This window comes from Lepisosteus oculatus, chromosome 1 (assembly GCF_040954835.1).
Source record: "Lepisosteus oculatus isolate fLepOcu1 chromosome 1, fLepOcu1.hap2, whole genome shotgun sequence".
In the NCBI taxonomy this organism is placed as follows: domain Eukaryota; kingdom Metazoa; phylum Chordata; class Actinopteri; order Semionotiformes; family Lepisosteidae; genus Lepisosteus; species Lepisosteus oculatus.
Genome location: NC_090696.1, coordinates 21,808,263 through 21,824,198, shown reverse-complemented (window position 1 = coordinate 21,824,198; position 15,936 = coordinate 21,808,263). Strand labels below are relative to the sequence as shown.

At 53.3% G+C, this 15,936-nt stretch overlaps 1 protein-coding gene across 1 annotated transcript; it reads left to right on the top strand.

Annotated features, from left to right (window-relative positions):
* Positions 1–7,453: 7,453 nt before the first annotated feature.
* Positions 7,454–14,138, top strand: wnt1 (wingless-type MMTV integration site family, member 1). The gene is made up of 4 exons (XM_006629423.3): positions 7,454–7,635; positions 11,608–11,861; positions 12,917–13,182; positions 13,596–14,138. The coding sequence occupies exons 1-4, from the start codon at positions 7,535–7,537 to the stop codon at positions 14,085–14,087; spliced, it is 1,113 nt and encodes a 370-aa protein (XP_006629486.1). The 5' UTR covers positions 7,454–7,534; the 3' UTR covers positions 14,088–14,138.
* The last annotated feature ends 1,798 nt before the right edge of the window (positions 14,139–15,936 follow it).

Sequence of the window (15,936 nt, the reverse complement as noted above, 5' to 3'; positions counted from 1 at the left end):
AATTCATTTATTCTTCTTCCAAGGGAACTGACAATCTGTCATCACGACTAAAAATCGCAAGTCAGTTCTTAGGTCGCACGTTACAATATAACACTCATTTTTATACGCTGGGAGGCGTTAAAGATCAAAGCGATGACTTCCAATTCTCTTGTTCTTGCGATTTGAATGTCTGGTATGTTCACTTTTCGATTTTTATGTATCGAATAATGACTATTCGTCTTTCCGAGACTAGGAAGTGGAAAACATCCCGGGAACGTTCTAACGTCGCGATAACAAACCTGCCAGGGAGCCAAGAACGTCCGTCTCACTCATTCTGCTCAAACTTCGTACCGAGCTGCTGTATTAGCCTCGTGTTGTTAATATTATATTGTTGCTGTCATTATTGATTATAATAATTACTTAAAATTTACAAAGCCTGTTTCATCCCAACGGTCTCCCAGCCCTTCTCACACAGGAGGGGACCCAGTTCCTCCCCAGTGAAGAGCAGCCCCTCCTGGGAGACACACTGCAGCCCCACTGCACAGCAGCTCAGGGCAGGAGAGAGACACTGCTGCTCCAGGGGGTGAAGGGAGGACAGACTGTGCAGGAGCAGAGTGGGGTTTATCCAGGACACAGGGGTGACACCCCCACTCTTACAAGCAGGGTCCTGGGATCTTCAGAGAGCAGGGAGTCAGGACCCCAGGTTAATGTGTCATCTGAAGGACAGCGCCTCCTACAGCACAGAAATTCTGGACCAGAGTGAAGAGCGTCACCTACAGGCTCACCACCACTTGCAGCTACAAGCCTCAGAGGTCTCGCATCTCGGTACTGCCCCGGCCCGGTCTTGCCGAGCCTCTGAGATCCGGCGGGGAACAAGGTTTCGCTGCTGTCGCAAAACAGCCGCCCATTTTTATTACAAGTCCAGAATTTTCCGACCAAACCGTCATGCCACTCCGTCCCAATACAGCTGGGACTGCGGCACTGGCCAGCAACACCCCTCAAAACAACCGAGTTAGTGGACACAGTGAAGGACTCTGGAGGATAAAGCCTGTACCAGACGGGGCAGCACGTATGCAGTCTTGTAGCTACGCAAACATACGACAGAATCCTAACAGCCTCCGGTTTCTCGTCTCTGTCTCTTTAGCCGGCTTTGGCGCAAGTCGTCGGGGTGTCTCGTGAGGGCGGGAAGGCGAACAGGGGCCACCTGCGCGAGCGCGAGCCCCGCGCCCGCAGAGCGCCAGCAGCACGAGGGCGCGGTCGCGAGGTCCGCGGCCGCAGCGAACAGTTCGGACTCGGGCCGAGATGAGAAGAGAAAAATCACGGGTTTCTCGTTCGCTTCCTCTTTTTGCTGAGGTTTGACGCGTTACTGGGCTTTTGAAGTAAGAATCTTAGATTCTTACCGTGGTAAGTTTCTGTTTAAGGTTTTATTTAAATGGTCTGTCATATTGGCGCGTGGAAGGGTGTGAAAGTTCAGTGGTCTCATTGGAAACAAGTCTCGGAATAACAGAAACACTTCAGTACAAATTATTTGGCTGTGAAGTAATAATTATGTGCTGCGCCTCTTCTTTTCAAGATATGGATTATAATGTTTCTGGTCTGTGCTGTATTGAGTCTGTCTTGTGTTATGTATGAACTATACTGTATCAGCCCTGTGCTGTGTATGGACTGTATTGTGTCTGCCCTGTGCTATATGGACTGTACTGTATCTGCTCTGTGCTGTGTATGGATTGTACTGCGTCTGCTCTGTGCTGTGTATGGACTGTACTGTATATTCCCTGTGCTGTGTATGGATCGTACTGTGTCTGCCCTGTGCTGTATGGACTGTACTGTGTCTGCCCTGTGCTGTGTATGGACGGTACTGTGTCTGCCCTATGTTGTGTCTGGACTGTACTGTGTCTGCCCTGTGCTGTGTATGGACGGTACTGTGTCTGCCCTGTGTTGTGTCTGGACTGTACTGTGTCTGCCCTGTGCTGTATGGACTGTACTGTTTCTGCCCTGTGCTGTGTATGGACGGTACTGTGTCTGCCCTGCGCTGTGTATGGACGGTACTGTGTCTGCCCTGTGTTGTGTCTGGACTGTACTGTGTCTGCCCTGTGCTGTATGGACTGTACTATATTTTCCCTGTGCTGCCCTGTGCCTGATACCCTGCACTCCACAGTAAACTGTCTGCTGAAATCACAGCATCGTTTAGAAGGTACCTGTAGCCTCCATCCTCTCCTCTACACCCACCTTTGCACCTGTGCTAGAATTCCGTAGAGGTCCTAATAAAGTGGCCAGAGGGGGGTACAGGAGTGCATGGCCCATCCAGACCTGACCTGCAGGGACCCGTCACCCTGGCTAGCATCCCAGTGGTGTGCAAGCAGCGCAGCTGAAACCACAGACCGGGGCAGGAACCAAGCGGTGATGAAAATTGCTTGGCAGTGACAGGCTGCGTACTTACCAGCCACACCTCAGCTCACCTGCAGCACGAGGGAGACATTAATCATCAGCGTAGCTCTCCTGGAGTCAGCAGCACAGGTGGGGACTTACCTTGTGTTTCTCTTGGCTCAATAACAAACCCCATTAATTATATATATCTCTCTTACAACTTCGGGGTTATGGTGTCTTTCAAGAACAAGCAGTTGCTGCGAATTATGCACATGTGAACGTTGGTTAGCTCCCATGTCTTCACAGGGCTGGAGAACAGAACCGTCTGCCGTTGTGCCTTAATTCCTCCTCAAGGACATAGAGTCACAGCTAGCAGCTACAGACTGTGTCACTTTGACCAGTGAAACAGACGTGTATCTATACATGTAATACTATATATCCAAAAAGGCCCCAACAGGTATTCAGACAGGCATGCCAGAACACAACCTGGGCATAGAGTCGATGCAACTGTGACACATCAACATGCACAGAATGGAGGATACACCAACACAGCATCAGTCCTACTGCTAGATAAAGATATCTGTGCATTCCAGTCATACATGCGCTTACCAGGTCTGGGATTCACAAAGGCACTCTCCAACCAGGAAGGAAATAAACGATTTTAGTCAGTCTGTCAGTCGGACGTTTCTCATGGAGCCCCTAATTGGAAGTGCTTCAGAATAACCGACCTGAAGAGCACGGGGGAGACCTGGCGTTTGCAGCGTTCTGCCACTAGAGGGAGCCGGAGGAACACCTGTGCACAGAGCTTTGAGCGACCGCGATTTTACCTCTGTCCTTCCCTCATTCCCCGTGCCCTCGAACTCCAGGTCTTCCTTACCTTCTCTGCCCCTCTCCTCCCCCACTCAGCTTACCTGTCCCGCTCCTTCCCTCTCCCTCTCCCCCTTTCTCGGTGGCTGACCCCCAGGCGGGGTGAATTCCTGTTGTGTCGGGACTTGCTAGGCTGGGCTGCCCCTTCTCGCCCTGCAGGCGGCTCTGACACACACGCACCACTCCCAGAAAAAATCCCCACACAAACTGGAGAGCCCCCTCTTCCCCGTGCCGTGCTCTAACCCGGCAAAGGCGGAGCGCAGCAGCTGGAGAACTGGCCACAGCGCACGGATATCGCCGGGAGGGCGAAAACCTCAGAGCAGGGCGGCGAAGCGAGCGTTGCGTCCTGCGCGGTGATCTTCCAGGGCAGGTCTGAGGAGAAACCCGCAGACAGGAGGAAACCAGCGGACAGGCCTGTCGCGCGACCGACAGGTGTCCACGAAGCGCACAACAACGCCTGAGGGCATGCCAGCGCGCGCCCGTGCGCTACTGCTGGAAGCCCGTGCCTTGCGCAAGGCCTGACACAGACGCTCATGCTGTGGGCTGGTAGTGTGTAGCGTGGGCGAGGAAGTCCTGCTGAAATATTAGTCAAGGGCTAGGGGGAGAAGGCGCCTACTTCAATCTGGCATGGCTGCAATGTTCTGCGAAGCAGGCCTGCAGTAGTAGAGCAGAAAGTTACTAAAAATGTCGAACAACCTTGCAGAACGCTCGATTGACACAGAACCTGTATTACGTACATGTTACCTTATTGAACACAATAACCGTGAATTCCAGTCAATCAGGAGACCAGAGAAGCGAGAAGACACGCTGATATAGAAAGATGCACAGAGGGAGACAGACGGGCACTATATGAATACACATGTTCCAAGGCTTCTGTTCCAAGCGGATGTGTAATTAAATGAAGTTTAAAGACACTCCGCTCACAGGGCTTTACACACACTGACAACCAATTCTGCTCGCTTCAGCTCTCATTCCCCGCTGCACGGCATTAGCATTCTGCCTAGGCGTGTAGAACTAAGTGGCTTAAAAAGTGATTTGGAGTTGATTTGTATATAAAAGGCGCCTTTAACAGGATTGGCGGCTAATCTGCTCCTTACCGCATGAATGCGCCGGCAAAACCGTTTGCAAACCGATACACTGAGGAGCGAGCAGCCGTGAGAGCCGCCATGAAACAGGGAGACAAAGACGAGACTTCCTTCTCTCCGTGGGTCGGTGGGCCTTAATCTTCTTGAGAACATTGTGAGTTTGAGCTTCGGATTTCTCTCTCTGTCCGAAATAAAGAGTTGCGCATCATTAGTTCATTTAAGGCAATAAGTCACGCACCGTGCGTCATTTGAATAAGTGCGTCATCTGCACCACCACCACCATTATTATTATTATTATTATTATTATTATTATTATTATTTCTGAGAGCGATCACAGTTCCCGCAGAAAAACACCTGTAACTGAGGTTAGACCTTGGTTGCCCTCCTACAGGACTGACCGTTTGGAATCTGCATGGAAAATTTCCACGTTGCCATTTCCATCTGTCCGTCCGTCCGTCTGTCAGTCCGTGTCCGCGCGGCGGGCTCGGGTAGCTCTCCAAAGCGCAGAATAAACAGTGGCGCGCGAAGAGAGGGGAGCGGTCTGGCGCGCGGGCTGCTGCACCACTGGCCAGATGTGGCGGGGAGGAGGCCTGTGATCCAGATGTGCCGAAGGCTTTTTTTAAAAAAATATTTAAACAGCACAATTTATTCATTTTCTTGCCAGAATGTTGCGTCTCAAGTTTCTCACACCGCGAAAAAATGTCTCCTTGTCGTTTCAAGTCATCACTTAGCTAATTAAGAAGTCGTGTGCTTGCTGATTTCAAAAGAGGGTGAGAAGTTCATTGGAATGGCTGGTTATTACAGTTGTATCAGTAGTTGTTGTAGTAACAGCAATACTAGCAGTAACAGCAGCAGTAACTGTGCCGGTATCAGCCATAGTAATGGCAGTTACAATAGTAGTTGTAACAGGGCAGTAGCAGCGCTTGAACTTTTCCTGTAGCAGCAGAACTTGTAGCGGGACCGGTCCAAAAGCACTAGCAGGTCCACTAGTATCAGCAGCTGTGGCATCAGTAGCTACACCTCCAGCTACTAATAATAACTAATCACTAATTACTAATAATAATACATTGTTAATAGCTGCAGTCATAGAAAAGTAGCTGTAGTGCAGAAAAGTACGAGTTGTACTAACAGTACTAGTAGTAGTGGTGACAGCAGATGCAGTAGCAGTGGATGTAGTAGTGGCAGCTGCAGCAGTAGTAGCAGTGATTGTAGTGGTAGCAGGAGTATTAGTGGAGCAGTAGTTGTAGTACAATCAGCAGAAATAGAGCAATAGTAGTGGCAGAGCAGAAGTAGTATTGGTAAAGCAGTAGTTGTAGTAGAGTCGGCAGAAATAGTAGCAGTAGTAGTAATGGCAGCAGTAGGAGTGGTAGCAGTAGCTGTTGAATCAGCAGAAATAGAGCCCTCGTAGCATCAACAGCAGCAATGGTTCTTGCAGGAGCAGAATTAGCATCAGTTGCATCAGTACAGTTTACAGTAACTGCAGTGCAAATGAGGGGTTTGTGTGGCGGGGTCATATTTTCACATTTTGGCTTCTGGGTGTGGGGGGATACGGAGGGACGAGTGTGCATGTGAGTGCACACGCGTGTATTTGAATGCCAGTGAGTGTGAATCTGGCCGTGTGCCCCCGCGTGCACCTGTGTGCGCGCACACTAACAGCAAGCACACCTGAGCGGCCCCGGGCAGACCCACACGGGCGCGGCCCCTGACGCGTTCAAGGACCGCGGCAAAGATCCAGGGAGTCAGAAGGAGGAAAGAACGTAAATTGTGTGCGATGGAGATCGAAGTACGAAGAGGTGGGGGGTTAGAGGAAGACTGAAGCGCTTGGATAGGCAGCGCAGCGCTCGGAGTTCCAGATTAGCGCGCTGCGCTCCGGGCGCGAGGTACAGTAGATTTCTAGGCTGGAGGGGTGTGTGTGTGTGTGGGGGGTGAATGCACTCCCATTGCTACAGTGCGGACCCGATCTGCCACCTGCACGCTCAGGGAGCCCCTGCTATTCGCTGTAAGGTAGAGCAGGAGCGTGCGAGGGACACGGAGAGGACAGAGGGAGTCGCGCGCGCGTAACGCAGGCAGCCTCGCAAACAGGAGAAGAACCTCAGGGCGGTTTGGATGTGGTGCCTCCAGCCTAAAAATACCGTGGAACACGTGTAGGATTGGCGCAAAGCGGCTCTTTTCATTCCCGCTTTCCTGGTTCTTTCCTCCCAGCCTCTCTTCCTACCTTCCGCCTATCTGTCGCTCCTCTCTTTCCGCTCCAGTCCTTATTGCGGTCTCTGAAGGGAATTAACCTGTCCCTCCTACCACTCAACAGAGCGAACAAAAAGGCAGAGGACAGCAAGCTGTAGCAAATCCCTTTTTTTTTTCACCGAGTCCCCGCGTTGCGCTCAATAAGTGAAGAATGTGTCGCCTATCACTCACTGCTGGGATCAAGTCTGAGCGCCTGTCCCACGCGCTTATTGTGCTCGTCTGCAAAGAGGCACCCCAGCAGAGAGGCAGCGCGCTCGAGGAGAGCACGTCCGCGCTCGAGGCAGGACACTGACGAGCTGACGCTCGCGCCGTGGACACTTCAGTCTTTCTCCGGCTCTGGGTTTTTCCGTCGCGCAAAGTCATTTAAAAAAAAAAACAAAAGGGGGAAAAAACATTTTTGTGAAAAAAGAAATAAACTTTTCAGAGAGGTTTTTGCTGATTTTAATACGCGACGCGAGAGCCCCCTGTACAGACGGAGCATGTAACTACCTGCTCAGAGACACAGGTTCTGTGACCGGGAGGACGAGCCGTGTCTCTTTCTGTCGGTGCTGCGGCTCGCGTTGACACCTTGGTGTAGAATCTCGCCATAACAAGTGTCGCTCCGGACTGAGCCTGTCCCTTACCGAGCACCGGGGAAGGGAGAAAGGAGGAGAAGGTCTTTCTGGGACGCGTCAGGAGACTGTCGGGTGTCTCCTGTTCACGCCGATTGTTTTCAATGAACGGAGAAACCAACTCTTTAAAATAAATTACTAAGCATATGGACATTATTTCCCAAAGACTAACAGCACCATTTAGCCTCGAAGCAAGCAACAAATCATAGAAGAAGAGAAGAACATCCAATTTAATCACAGACTCTGTCACTTTGTAGACTTTGTGAGCGCGGCACTGGGCTGTTCTCTGTTGAGAAGTGGCCCGTCCTTTATCATAAGGCTGTACTGGGCTTGCCTTTTCCAAGGGAGAAAAGCGACGAGCAGCTTTTTGGTCACCGCGACACGATGCGGGTGCTCGCCCTGCTCGCGGCGGTGCGGGCAGTGTGCGCGCTCCTGGTCTCCTCGCTGTCCGGCACGGAGGCGGTCAACAACAGCGGGCGCTGGTGGTGAGTGGGTCACGAGCTTCATTATTTCTCCGGTTTAGTCATTAATGCACAAACACACCCCGTTGGAAAGATCCACATGTATAGTTTACGAAATGGAGATAATCTGTCTGCAGACGTATGTATGTATTCAGGCACCCGGCCCTTTAAAAATGAACTGTATTAAATGCAGAACTATTTGTGTTTAGTCGCGGACAGTAGCGTATTAGTGCGGAAATTAATTTACAAAACAGCAATGTGTTTATTTTATTTATCTTAAGTGCATTTTTTATTCTCTTGATTTGTCCAAAAAATTGTCTCAATTTCGACATTATGTGTGCGTTACAATCAAATCATTAATTAAATGGTCAATTATTTTTTAATATACCTTATTATTACTGTAACAGTTACACCTAGGACTAAATACAGTGACACTGTTTTAAGTCAAGATTAATCGGAACCCAGGTCAACGAAAGAGACCAAGAAATGGAAAGAAGATTTTAGTTCGCCACTGATTTGAAGAAGTTTCTCAAATCCATTATTTGCACATTAAGAGGCTGTTCGAAGCGCGGAATCTTGTTCAAGAGTGGGGTCATTTCCTCACTCGGAGGTCCCACGCTAGTGCCTTAGAATAACTCGCGTTACCTGCCCGTGCGCTCGGGGCAGCAGATCTCTGTGCTGTTTCACTGGCACTGTGTCTTAGCGAAAAGCCTCACGCACACAGTGCGCCTGAAACTACTAGGCTCGGTAGAGCACTTGTACAGCGCTGGACTCGGGCTGGGCTGAGCGGTCTCGACTCGCCCGCGGCCGCACCGCGTGAGGGTCGCCGAGGGCCGCGAGCTGCGCTTTGAGCAGAACCGAACTGCAGCCTCGCGGCTGTTCTGCGCGAGGACACCAGGACCGATGGGAGCGCTGGTTAGACGCAAGCGGAGCCGCGCGCTAGGGCGAGACCCTCTTCACCTCGTTAAAGCCGGTCTTACGGCGCCGAATTCAACTCTTGTTTCCGCAAAAAAAATAATCTGCCGTGTATTTAAATTCAGATGAGAAATATTCATTCAAGACATTTCGATCATAATGACACCGGTGGCATTTCTCACTTATCGAGACAATTCCAAAAGACGTTTAACGCGTATCAGGGAGTCCCTCGGCTATCTATAGCAAATTGCTGAAAAATAAATATATAAGGTGTCTTTAAAAGAGCAAATAACGAAAAGTGGCCTGATTCGTAATACAATTCTAATTCTGAGAGATAGTAGCGGTAGTGGGTTGCGCGTGGCAGGGCAGTAGTACACGTGGAAACGGGAGTGTGTCTGCCTGCGCGAGCCGTGTTTATTTACAGCAGCTGTGCAGTGAGGCTCAAGGGCCGCGCCTGTCCCCCACCCCCCTACCCCGCCCCAGCCTTTCGACAGTGCGGCTTGAACACGGGACAGCATTTTTCAGTCCAATGTGGGATAAATTAAATGCGGATTTATTTTATGGCTGAACGCAATTCCATTCGAGGTCGCTCGCGGGGTTATGCGGATGGTGAAACTGCGTAACGTTACAGCTTAGATGAAGTTATAATGCCTGCGCACTTTGACTTAATCTAAATTCTGTGTAACGAAAACTATGCTTATCCGGGGCTTTCTGGAATTCGGTGCCTATTTAATTGCACACTGTGAGAGCCTGATTGCCCTGTGTAAAACCAAAGGAGGTCTGCCTATCTACAGTACAGTATGTGTGTATGCACGTGTATACGTATGTCTATTTGATGGATTGCATTGCACTCGTTTTAAGTTCTTCCCTCCGCACTAAATGTGGGCGTCAGAACCTGCGATTTGCCGACTTGCAGGGACAGTGGCGGCGCGCGACAGGAAGCCCACCGCAGGGGTGACGGAACGTGGTCAGGTGGTGACAAACTGCGCCAGTGACCCAAATCGCCTGCTCAGTACTGTACTCGATTTTTCGTAGGCTGTGCCGTGGTTATTCAGTACAACGCCGCTTGTAAACCGATCATATTCGGGGGTACTTTTACTAATTCAAAGTTACAAGAAGCGAGAGACCGTTGCACAATTAACCACGATAAACTGATTAGAGGTTAAAATCAACGGCCACGGAGGAAAAACAGGAGAAAACAGGAGAGCAGCTGAGTTCCTATGCTCTGCGTCGGTGCTGGGCAGCATGAAAATTGTAACGGCTCACTGTTCGGAATTTGTTTTCGGAGGGGGTGCTCATTTTAATCTGGCAGGGAGAGTGTGCCATAACTGGGAGTTTAGGGTCCCAGCCCCTCGCTGGTTAAAACTCTTCCACTTGCTCAGGGAGCTGACATGCGAGACTCATTTACTCCCGCCACCATGGCCAAGAAAAAGAAGAAAAAGTTCCCAGAAAGCCAGGGCTGGCAGGAGCCGCCGAAAAAGAGTGGATAATTATTAATGTTTGTCTCCTGAGACCTCGCTACCAGCGCTGCTGCTGCACAGCCAGGCCAGCACGCCTGCTACCGGGCTGGGGGCTTTCATACAGGGGGCAGATTAAATATTACAGTTTGTCACACTCCCCCTCACACTCCCACACTCCCCCTCACACTCTCACACTCCCACACTCCCCCTCACACTCTCACACTCCCACACTCCCCCTCACACTCTCACACTCCCACACTCCCACTCACACTCTCCCTCACACTCCTACACTCCCCCTCACACTCTCCCTCACACTCCCACACTCCCACACTCCCCCTCACACTCTCACACTCCCACACTCCCACTCACACTCTCCCTCACACTCCTACACTCCCCCTCACACTCTCCCTCACACTCCCACACTCCCCCTCACACTCTGACACTCCCACACTCCCCCTCACACTCTCCCTCACACTCCCACACTCCCACACTCCCCCTGACACTCACCCTCACACTCCCACACTCCCCCTGACACTCCCCCTCACACTCCCACACTCCCCCTCACACTCTGACACTCCCACACTCCCCCTGACACTCTCACACTCCCACACTCCCCCTCACACTCTCCCTCACACTCCTGCACTCCCCCTCACACTCTCCCTCACACTCCCACTCTCCCCTTGACACTCTCCCTCACATTCCTACACTCCCACACTCCCCCTGACACTCCCACACTCCCCCTCACACTCTCACACTCCCACTCTCCCCTTGACACTCTCCCTCACACTCCCACACTCCTCCTCACACTCCCACACTCCCCCTCACACTCCCACACTCCCCCTGACACTCTCCCTCACACTCTCACACTCCCACACTCCCCCTGACACTCTCCCTCACACTCTCACACTCCCACACTCCCCCTGACACTCTCCCTCACACTCTCACACTCCCACACACCCCTGACACTCCCCCTCACACTCTCACACTCCCACTCTCCCCTTGACACTCTCCCTCACACTCCCACACTCTCCCTCACACTCTCACACTCCCACACTCCCCTTGACACTCCCCCTGACACTCTCACACTCCCACACACCCCTGACACTCCCCCTCACACTCTCACACTCCCACTCTCCCCTTGACACTCTCCCTCACACTCCCACACTCCCCCTGACACTCTCACACTCCCACACTCCCCTTGACACTCCCCCTGACACTCTCACACTCCCACACTCCCCCTGACACTCTCCCTCACACTCCCACACTCCCCCTCACACTCCCTCACACTCTCACACTCCCTCACACTCCGTTTGACACTCTCCCTCACACTCCCTCACACTCCCACACCCCCCCTCATACTCTCACTCTCCCTCACACTCACTCCCACACACTCCCACTCCCACTTACACTCCCCCTCACACTCTCACACTCCCACTCTCCTCCTCACACTTACACACTCCCCTTCACACTTTCACACTCCCCACCCACTCCCACACTCACTCTCACACTCCCACTCTCACACTCCCACTCCCACTCTCACACTCCCTCACACTCACTCTCCCCCTCTCTCCCTCCCTCTCCCCCTGGTTGACCCGGGGCTCTGCTGTACTCGTGCTGACAGGGGGATCGTGAACGTGGCCTCTTCGGCCAACCTGCTGACGGACTCCCGGAACGTGCAGCTGGTCCTGGACCCCAGCCTGCAGCTGCTGAGCCGGCGGCAACGGCGCCTGATCCGCCAGAACCCCGGGGTGCTGCACGCCATCGCGGGGGGGCTGCACGCCGCCATCAAAGAGTGCAAGTGGCAGTTCCGCAGCCGGCGCTGGAACTGCCCCACCACGCAGAGCCCCAACGTCTTCGGCAAGATCGTCAACCGCGGTGCGTGTCCGGAGCAGGGCTCGGGACCCGCTGCCGGGTCACGGGGCCGCCTGGGAGAGCGCCAGTTCAGTAACGGGAGGGGGGCGGGAGGGGGTCTGCAGCCAATCATTCGATCTGGGCTTGCTGTGCAGCTGTGCCCACCAGTGGCTGGACTGGGTAGTGCAGGCCTGCAAAACGTCCCAGCGCAGCTCAGTGAAGGTTTGAAGGGGGCAGTTTGAAGCTGTTATGTCAATGACTCTTTGGAGACCAGAGGAAACAGAGATGTACAATTATCTCTCCCTACCTGCTCTGGAGGTAGACTTTTAACAGCAGCTCTCTGTTACCATAAATGTCAGTTATCGGGAAGCTTATCGAGCACACATTTTAGGAGCAGTATATATTTCAGTTTAACATTTAAGGCCAACATAAATATTACCATACAGGGTACAAAGGCATGTCCTCATCTTAAAGTAGCTCTGAAACGTCACTTTCTGTTTCTGCACTTTCTGGTTTTCTGCAAATATTCCCCACGACAGGTTTCACATGCAGAGAATTCATCAAGATGTAGGCTTTATGCTGTGTAACTACCCCTCACACACGCACACACGTCAGAACCTGACAACAGGGGCCTGAGCACCTGCGATGCTCTCAGCCAGAGCGTGCTGGTCCTCCCCCTGGTCCTGGCTCTGGTGCTGGGGGTCTTCCTGCAGATCTGCAGGTGTGCAGCTCCAGTTCTCCAGCACCACCGGCCCCACACTGCAGTGAGACAGTTTTTCATTTCAAAGTGCCTCCACTGACTGACTTATGCAAAGCCCCATGTCAATGAATTAAATCAATTAAAATATGGGTTGCATGTCACTGTGTAAAAAGTATGAAAAGGACCTGAGTTAAATAGCTGAAATGCAAAAGATGAAAGTGAGATCTTTAATATAAGACTTTATCACACTTTCTCGATTGTTTCATATCTAGAACAAACCCCAGTTTCCTCAGTGTATTCTCATCGGCAGCCAGTAGCTCGAGGTTTAAAAACGAACAGGACTTGAACAGGACTCATTAACATGCGTGGCTGTCCGCAGGCTGCCGGGAGACGGCCTTCGTTTTCGCCATCACGAGCGCGGGGGTCACCCACGCGGTGGCGCGCTCCTGCTCCGAGGGCTCCATCGAGTCGTGCACCTGCGACTACCGCCGGCGCGGCCCCGGGGGGCCCGACTGGCACTGGGGGGGCTGCAGCGACAACATCGACTTCGGGCGCGCCTTCGGGCGCGAATTCGTGGACTCCAGCGAGAGGGGGCGCGACCTGCGCTTCCTCATCAACCTGCACAACAACGAGGCCGGCAGGACGGTGAGCAGCTGTCCCCTCCCCTCCTCTCCCTCTTCCGCCTGCTTCCTCACTCCTTCCAATTCAGGCTCGCGGGGAGCTATCCCAGCAAGCAACGGGCACAAGGCAGGGTACACTCTGGACAGGACGCCAGTCCATCACAGGGCACACAGACACACACAGATACACTCACACCAGGGCCAGTTTTCTCAGAAGCCAATTAACCCGCTAGCATGTCTCTGGACTGTGGGAGGAAACCAACACAAACACAGAGAGAACGTGCAAACTCCACACAGACGGCGCCCCAGCTCTGCGAGGCAGCAATGCCGACCACTGCGCCACCATGCTGTCCGCCCCGCATCTCCCTTTTCCCCGTCTCCGCCCCCTGTCCCCTGGTCTTCCAGCGAATCCGTAACGATCCCATCTCTCCCTCCCAGACGGTGTTTTCGGAGATGAGGCAGGAGTGCAAGTGTCACGGCATGTCGGGCTCCTGCACCGTGCGGACCTGCTGGATGCGGCTGCCCAGTTTCCGCGCGGTGGGCGACTTCCTGAAGGACCGCTTCGACGGGGCCTCGCGCGTCGTCTACAGCAACAAGGGCAGCAACCGGGCCTCGCGGAGGGCGGACCCCCGCCACCTGGAGCCCGAGAACCCCGCGCACAAGCCGCCGTCCGTCCGCGACCTGGTCTACTTCGAGAAGTCACCCAACTTCTGCTCCTACAACGGGAAGACAGGCACGCCCGGCACCGTCGGGAGGAACTGCAACAGCTCGTCCCCGGCGCTGGATGGGTGCGAGCTGCTGTGCTGCGGCCGGGGGTACCGGACCAGAACCGAGCGGGTCACTGAGCGGTGCAACTGCACCTTCCACTGGTGCTGCCATGTGAGCTGCCTGAACTGCACCAGCACACAGACTCTGCACCAGTGCTTGTGAGAGAGAGGAGAGAGAGGAGAGAGAGAGAGGAGAGAGAGGAGAGAGGAGAGGAGAGAGAGAGAGGAGAGAGAGGAGAGAGGAAAGGGGGAGAGAGGAGTGAGGAGAGGAGAGAGGAGAGAGAGAGGAGAAAGAGGAAAGGGGGAGAGGGGAGTGAGGAGAGAGAGGAGAGGGGGAGAGAGGAGAGAGAGGTTAGGGGGAGAGAGGAGTGAGGAGATAGAGGAGAGCGAGGTGTGAGGAGAAAGGAGAGAGAGGGGGAGAGGAGAGAGGGGGAGGAGAGAGGAAGGAGAGGAGAGGGGGAAAGGGAGGAGGAGAGGAAAGAGACGGGGGGAGGTGGGATAAGAAGGGAGGGACACAAGTGAGGAACCAGGAGCAGCACAGGGAGATGAAGGGCGCTCCAGCAGGGCCCACTGCAGCCTCTTTCCTGCTCCCTCCTGTCCCTCGCCCTGGACCAGGAGACCAGGCACAGGCTGTGACAGGCAACATGGGGCGTCTCCGCCATGACCGCCGGCCGCTGGGGTTCCAGAACTGAACTGTGTCTCAGGCTGGGCTGTCGAAACCAAAAATACATGTCTGAGTTATCACGAGTACTACAAGCACACACTGAGCACACACTGCACACTGCATCACACACTGATCACACACTGCACACTGCACCACACATTGAGCACACACTGCATCACACACTGAGCACACACTGCACACTGCACCACACACTGAGCACACACTGCATCACACACTGAGCACACCCTGCACACTGCACCACACACTGAGCACACACTGCATCACACACTGAGCACACACTGCACACTGCATCACACACTGAGCACACACTGCACACTGCACCACACACTGAGCACACACTGCATCACACACTGAGCACACACTGCACACTGCATCACACACTGAGCACACACTGCACACTGCATCACACACTGATCACACACTGCACACTGCACCACACATTGAGCACACACTGCATCACACACTGAGCACACACTGCACACTGCACCACACACTGAGCACACACTGCATCACACACTGAGCACACCCTGCACACTGCACCACACACTGAGCACACACTGCATCACACACTGAGCACACACTGCACACTGCATCACACACTGAGCACACACTGCACACTGCACCACACACTGAGCACACACTGCATCACACACTGAGCACACCCTGCACACTGCACCACACATTGAGCACACACTGCACACTGCACCACACACTGAGCACACACTGCATCACACACTGAGCACACACTGCACACTGCATCACATACTGAGAACACACTGCACACTGCACCACACACTGAGCACACACTGCATCACACACTGAGCACACCCTGCACACTGCACCACACACTGAGCACACACTGCATCACACACTGAGCACACACTGCACACTGCACCACACACTGAGCACACACTGCATCACACACTGAGCACACACTGCACACTGCACCACATACTGAGCACACACTGCATCACACACTGAGCACACACTGCACACTGCATCACACACTGAGCACACACTGCACACTGCACCACACACTGAGCACACACTGCATCACACACTGAGCACACCCTGCACACTGCACCACACACTGAGCACACACTGCATCACACACTGAGCACACACTGCACACTGCACCACACACTGAGCACACACTGCATCACACACTGAGCACACCCTGCACACTGCACCACACATTGAGCACACACTGCACACTTCACCACACACTGAGCACACACTGCATCACACACTGACCACACACTGAGCACACACTGCACCACACACTGAGCACACACTGCACAGCACACTGCACACTGCATCACAAACT

Bases quoted from the DNA above. Each gene is read 5' to 3' on its own strand.
- wnt1 (XM_006629423.3), top strand. From the start codon at position 7,535: ATGCGGGTGCTCGCCCTGCTCGCGGCGGTGCGGGCAGTGTGCGCGCTC. The intron at 7,636-11,607 runs GTGAGTGGGTCA...TCGTGCTGACAG, and splicing joins AACAACAGCGGGCGCTGGTG to GGGGATCGTGAACGTGGCCT. The intron at 13,183-13,595 runs GTGAGCAGCTGT...TCTCCCTCCCAG, and splicing joins ACAACGAGGCCGGCAGGACG to ACGGTGTTTTCGGAGATGAG.